Source organism: Myotis brandtii, unplaced genomic scaffold (genome assembly GCF_000412655.1).
Source record: "Myotis brandtii unplaced genomic scaffold, ASM41265v1 scaffold137, whole genome shotgun sequence".
NCBI classification, from domain to species: Eukaryota; Metazoa; Chordata; class Mammalia; order Chiroptera; family Vespertilionidae; genus Myotis; species Myotis brandtii.
Genome location: NW_005354874.1, coordinates 5,251,183 through 5,258,255, shown reverse-complemented (window position 1 = coordinate 5,258,255; position 7,073 = coordinate 5,251,183). Strand labels below are relative to the sequence as shown.

General features: G+C 41.1%; 1 protein-coding gene across 1 annotated transcript in view; it reads right to left on the bottom strand.

Annotated features, from left to right (window-relative positions):
* Positions 1 to 1,501: 1,501 nt before the first annotated feature.
* DSTN (destrin (actin depolymerizing factor)) overlaps positions 1,502 to 7,073 on the bottom strand; it is a 9,585-nt gene continuing 4,013 nt past the window's right edge. The window contains exons 2-3 of the mRNA XM_005860585.2: positions 4,931 to 5,007; positions 1,502 to 2,736 (exon numbers count right to left, since the gene is read on the bottom strand). Coding sequence (XP_005860647.1) covers positions 2,627 to 2,736; positions 4,931 to 5,007 — 187 coding nt within the window. The 3' untranslated portion in view covers positions 1,502 to 2,626. The remainder of the gene's footprint in view (positions 2,737 to 4,930; positions 5,008 to 7,073) is intronic.

Sequence of the window (7,073 nt, the reverse complement as noted above, 5' to 3'; positions counted from 1 at the left end):
TAGAAATGAACTCCCCAGGGATTCAAGGGGAAGCGTTAAGGACCAGAAAACAAGAGGCCCTAGTTGCCCTGGTTCTGCTACTCATGAGTTGTGTGACCTTAGGCAAGTTATTTGACCTCTCAGGCTGGCTTCTGAGGGCACTGGCTATAGGCTGGGTAAGTCCCCTTTCTGCTACCCTTCTGGAACTGGGCAGAGCCCAAGGAGAGCCCTGGCCAGCCAAACAGCTCAAATTATATGTGAGCCTGGCTCCTGGACCCCACCCGAGCCACAATGTAATTAGTGGTCCTTTTACCGGAGCTTGGTTTGGAGACTTTTATTTCAAAAATGCCCCAAATAATGAGAAAGTGATGTATGTATCCTTGGACATATCCAGTCTCTGATAGTTCAAAGAACAACAAAACAGTCAAGAACCAGAAGCTGCACTTCCTATGTGTTGACCAAGCCAGTACTCTGGGTAGTTCTGCAAAAGAAACCACTCAACTAAGCCTAATTCTATTATTCAAGCCATTGTGTTCACTGTTTTCTCAGATTAATGTTCTCTGAAATAACAAACTTCACAGTCAAATTCTGTACTTCTATTAGTAGTGGCTTTATCTGCTGCCAATAGAAATTAGGGCAAAAGAATACTCACTGGATGAACCCTAAGCTTTCCACACACATTTTTGTCATGTGTTAACTCTTAAAAAAATGTAAATATGTTTGCTGAAAGCAGAGTACTCTGCAGTTTTATTTCTTACCAATGTCAGCTGAGGTTCCAAACTCTAGCATCAGAATGACCTGGAATGCTTCTTTAGTAGGATTCTTGGGCCTCACCCGCAGGAATATAATAAGACTCTCAAAACTTGCCCTACATAGAAATATAGGTAACTAACATCTTCCAATTTCTGGAATAAGAGTGAAATGTTGGTAGATGTTTACATTATATCTCTGCACACTGCTTGAAATTCTTGCCATAGCACGTATGACACAGATGTGCACCTGCCCGGCATGGTGGTTAAACCAAGTTGTATCACATGTCCAAGCTAAAACCACAGAAAATACTTTCTAAAACTCCCTGACCAAATACCTGGCTCTAGCTACATGTCTGATTCCTGAGTAGGCCAACCTTGGGCCTGCAAGGCTTTTCAAGAGGCCTGTTAATATACAGTCACTAAAAGCATTGCAAATAGTAAAAGAAGAAATTCAGGATGAAAGAATGACAAGCAGCTTATCAGTAAACCAGTAACCAGCACTATTTTCTAGACAATTTTGAAAAGTATTTTAATTAAAACCTTTTTTTTGCACCTCAAACAAATCAAAGGATTTAAAAGCCTCATGTTTGGATAAACATTTGGAATAAGAAAGATTCCCAACTTTCATACCAACTTTCTCATTTTATAAGAAGAGGGAGCTGTGATCTTAACTGTAATTGTCCGAAATACTCAAACCTCCATAACTTGCCCCATATATGGAAGACAATCTCCTTTTTACCCAACTCACATGTGAATAATTACACAAGAGATTAAGTTAAAAATGCTTCCTTTATTACATAAAGCCAATACAGCTATTTCTAAGTTCAACTGTTTATGCATCTCTATATTGTTCAAAGTGTTATGTCTGTGATGTTAAGACAATCACTTCCAAGTGTCATCAGGTAGCAGTTTTCTATGGGTGTCATCTTTTGTCATACCTGCTCCCCATTTCACATACAGTTGACAAACTGCTCTAGGAAATTAAGAAGTTCTTCCAGGCCCCAGAGTAATCATATACCTAATGTTCTTCCCCACCTTACTGTGCCAGAAACAAAGTTCTGAAGAAGACACAATTAAAGTTTTCACAAGTGTCCTAGCTTATCAATACACCGTTTTATCATTTTCATTAACAAAGTGGATTACAATGGAACGCTAATTTGCATCTTATCTGGTTGTTACAAGATATTGCACATTCTCCTAAGGACAAATGATTCTCTAGATGCAAGGTCACTCAGAACAGTCTCCCATCTAGTAAGTGGAGAGCTCACCACAGGTGCAAGGAGTTGTTTCCTGTACTCCAACTACGTGCTTGAAATAGTGCTTTGCAAGATCAGCGCTGATTACTGGTATAAGCATTCACAATTCTGAGACAGTCTTCATTACACATCTGGTAGAATTAAGACTGTCTGACTTAATCTTATTGTAGTTAGTATATTAGTGTTATTACATGTGAGAATTATTTTCCATTATTCAGTTTCACTCAAGAGAGAATAAAGAATTTGGGCAATAATTATAACCAGGTTATGACCAATTCTCTAAGCTAAAGAAACAAAGTAATTGCTGAAGTTAACAAAGATGCAATAGTTCTCTTATATGCACTGTTTTGTGAACTGCATTATTAAAAAGGAGCTTAGCAAAAATCTTTACAAGCCAACTCATCAAAACAGGCATTAAGAATTAAGAATGACCAATAAGAATTTAATTTCATACCAATAGAACTTTAGATTTTAGATTTATTTAGGGCTGTTTGCACATGTTTATAGAATATTTAGTTTAACAGATGACAAGATAGCTCCCCCTCAGTGAGACCCTGGCCTAAACATATTTGCTTTACTTATATAGCAAGAGGATAACATTAAACATGGAAGCTTTTGATTGTGGCACTGAACCATGATCTACACAGGGCATCCTTCAAAAGCTACAATTAAGGATCCACCTAGCTTTTCAGCAATACAAGCCCGATTGAGGTCTTCTGGCCCATTTGCTTGACATTCGTGTTTTATGCCTACGGAGGAAAAATAATTCTATTTAGAATTATGACAGTAGTTTACCTATTTCTCTAAGACAGCAAGCTGTTTTAAAAGACCAATTCTAATATGGATAGAAAAGCTGTGGTATACACAAACAACAATATACTATGCAGTAATGAGAATAAATAATCTGTAACTACATGCATAAAAATGAATGACTTAAACAATGTTGACTGAAGCATACATTCTGGATGATTCTATTTATATAACACAAAATCAGCCAAAGCTATTTTATGCTGTTAGAAGCCAGAATATTGGTTATCCTTTGGATAAAAGAGTAAAAGAAAGTGGTGTGACTGGAAGGGGCAGGAGTGAGACTTCTGGGGTACTGGTCATTAAATCTAGAAACAACAATTATGTCAGTTTGTGAAAATTCATTGAGTTCTACAATAATTTATGACATAAGCTTTTTTTTATAGATATGATGTAGTTCAATAAAAAGTTAAAAAGCAAGTCTAGAAGTATTTTTAAAAAATAAGTAAAAATATGAATATGATGTTTTGATTGCAGTTGATTTAGTCAACTGTGTTGAAGAGTAAAAATATTTACAAATGGCATACTTTTATTCTACAAAACAGCTCTTTCGTGTATTATATATTTGAGAACTCTATCACAATGGAAACTGTAAAATGTATTACTAATTGCTTTCTCAGAAAAATTACATCACCACACTGAAGAATGAGCTCAATTATGGAATTACATACAGTAGCTTCTCTGTAAATAACAATCTTTTAAATACCTACATTGTTTCTGACTTTCCATAATTTTAAGACAATTTCTTAAGCTGCTGAAAGTATAACAGGTCAGCTAGCTTTTGGAGCACTTCGGACTGATTGAGAAAGCCAGTCATGGTTTCACTAGAAAAAGGTGACAAGGTGGCCATCTTTAATGAGTCATGTTAAAACATCAGTTAACCAACTGGTGAACACACTTCTGGGTAATGGGCCAACATCAACTCGAAGGCTTAGAGAACCTGCAAGGCCTGAACTACACAGCAGCAGGTTCCAGGAAAGAAAGCGAGCATGTTGCTTTCCTAAGTAAACAAGCTAGGACAAACCTGTTCAACTGCAAGAACATAAAAGTCAGTCACAGTCAAATAAACAAAACAAAAACCACACTGGGCCAAGTCCTATGACCTTGGCTCGCCCAGCTGTTTGGAGTTAGCCATGGCAGGAAGGAGGTAGGGCAACCTCTGAGACTAAGCTCCCACAACCAAGATGATCTCGTTCTACAGCTGAGAGAATCAAGGCCCAAGGAGGTTTAGCGGTTTTGGTCAAGGTCACACAGCAGTTAGATGACAAGCTTAGCCCTCAATGCAGGCCTTTGGGCACTTGCCCCATGCTCTTTCCAGCATACCAACATTTCCTCCTGGCTGGAGACAGTATGGTCAGGCCATCTCATCAGGATCCCAATCACCCAGTGGGCAAGTCAAACATAACTGGCCAGCTCAAGGAGGGAACTTTCCTTTGGATACAGATGAGTCAATTACCTAAAATTATACCATTCCAAAGTAAAGCTAGAGATAAAAGTATCCTTTCCCATTTATAAGCATTTCCTTTTTCAACTTTATGTTAACTACAATCAAAGGCAAGAGCAGCCCAGCCAGTGTGGCCCAGTGGTTGAGCATCAACCTATGAACCAGGAGGTCATGGTTCAATTCCTGGTCAGAGCACATGCCCAGGTTTCAGGCTCAATCCCCAGTCGGGGTGTGTGCAGGAGGTAGCTGATCAATGATTCTCTCTCATCGATGATGTTTCTATCTCCCTTTCCCTTCCTCCCTGAAATGAATAAAAATATGTATTTTTAAAAAAGACAAGAGTAAATTTATCATTTAGTATGACCAATATAAACAAACCAATTAGTCTCCATCTGTTATGTGAGAAACTTGACAGCATCTCAAACAAGTTTAAAACCAGCTTGAACAAGTGCTACACAATGTGGAGAGAATGAGGTTATTAAATATGGGTCATGCAGACCCAAAGTGACCGGCGCAAGGCAGAGGACACTGTAAACCAGGTTTAACCTTCTGGGTTTTTTTCTCAAAACAGTCAGTGCTTCCCTCCATGGCAAGGTTCTCCAAAGAAAATAAGGTGCTCCCTAGAAAAGATGTAGCCCCATTTCAGGGGCTCACCATACCTCTAAGTATTTGGAAGTAAATCTAGATCATACCTTGAAATTTCTTTTTAATTGCATCCTTGGAGCTCGCATAGATCATTTTACTTTTCAGAGGTGCTAGTTCTGGTGCCCTGGATAAAGAGATGCCAAAAATGAAAAAACTGGTTTAGAGAAAGTACAATTTACATCGTGTTACACATTTACATCAGTAATGGGGAAGGGTCCTCAGACTATCCTGGGAGAATTTTCCTAACTACACAATTTTTCTATGTCCCCACCTTCTTATAGAGAACTGTTGCAGGTGGCAAACACAGAATGGCTCAGGCTGACCAAGTGGGGAAAAAGTAGAGAACTACTGATTAAAAATCAGATTAATGGGGCCAGAATAAACAACCAACACTGACTGGATAATCCATTGTATTACCGAATTTGTTTTCTTTAAAATAGAGTAAAAAAAAATATTTTTTTTTATCAATAAAGGCTTGAGTTTAGGCTAATAACAACTTTTATATAAGACTAGTGGCCCAGTGCACGAAATTCGTGTGGGGGCGGGGGAGAGGGAAGGTGTTGCTTCAGCCCAGCCTGCACCCTCTCCAATCTGTTTAGGCCTGATGTCCAACTGCCTGTTTAGGCCCGATCCCTCTCACAGTCTGGGACCGCTGGCTCCTAACCGCTCACCTGCCTGCCTGCCTGCCTGCCTGATCACTCCAACTTCTTCTGCCTGCCTGCCTGATTGCCCCTAAGCTCTCTGCCTGCCTGCCTGATCGCCCCTAACCTCTCTGTCTGCCTGCCTGATCACCTCTAACTACCTCAGCCTGCCTATCTGATCTTGCCCCCAACTGCCCTCCCCTGCTGACCTGGTTGCCCCCAATTGCCCTCCCCTGCTGGCCTGATCTCACCCCCAAGGGCCCTCCCCTGCCAGTCTGATCTCGCCCCTAATTGCTCTACCCTGCCAGCCAGATGGCCCCTAACTGCCTCTGCCTGCCTGATCGCCCCCAACTGCCCTCCCCTGCCGGCCTGATCTCGCCCCCAACTGCCCTCCCCTGCCGGCCTTATCTCGCCTCCAACTGCCCTCTCTGCCTCGGCCCCCACCACCATGGCTTTGTCCAGAAGGAAGTCGGACGTCCGGAAGATGGCCGGTCGACTCGGTCTAATTAGCATATTACCCTTTTATTAGTATAGATTATATAGGATAGATTGCTTAAATGGGGGTGGGGGAGACCTTTTCCACCAGAAGGAGATGCTCTTGGCAGACAAAAATACAAATCCCTATATCTGGACTGATTGCCAATCATTTGCACTATACTGCCAAACCGGTCATTAAAAAATTGAACCGCTTTCTTACACCTTACACCAGGGGTGGGCAACTCCTGGCACGCGTGCCAAACATGGCACGCCAGTAACTTTTGCTGGCACGCGAAACCCTCTCTTATAATCTTCCATTTACAATTGTGAATCTTTGTTCTCAGTGATGAATTTTGTTAAGTCTCGTAATAGGAGTAGCCTGACAGATGAAAGTAGTAGCTCATGCATATCTCTGAAGGTCATGAAATATAAACCTGATGTAAAATCTCTGTCATCAGTGATGCAGCAGCAAAAGTCCCACTGATAATATCAAACAGAGTCATAAAGTTTTCTGTCGGACTATCAGTGTACATGTATACATTAAAAAATAAATGTATTTTTCATCATCATATACTGTGTTTTTGTCACGCGAATGAATTTTATTATTTCTTCAAGGTTCTTCACATACGTACACCTTAAGAGATATCAAGTAGGTGTAACATGTTCTCAAAAAATTAGGGTTGGCACGCAGAAGAATTTTGAGTCAGAGATTTTGCTGGTTTTGGCACGCACCCACAAAAAGGTTGCCCACCCCTGCCTTACACCAAACAGCTGTTGACCATAAAACCCCTCCTCAGCCCCCACCTTAGGTTCTGCCTTCACAGTTCACCCAGATCAGGTTCTGATTGGTCGGTTTCTATGCCAGTGTCAAAAGCTCTGCCTCCTAGGCAGCCATTGGCTCCTTGCACTTCACCAAGATTTGATTCTGATTGGTCAATTTCTATGCCAGTCAGTGTCTCCGGGCCTATCTCTAGGCCTGATCAGAGAGGCGGGGTTGATCAGCAGCCCCCGGAGAGAAACAGAGGCACAGCTGCTGGCGAAGCCTGGAGAGAAAGAGAGAGGCAACGGCTGA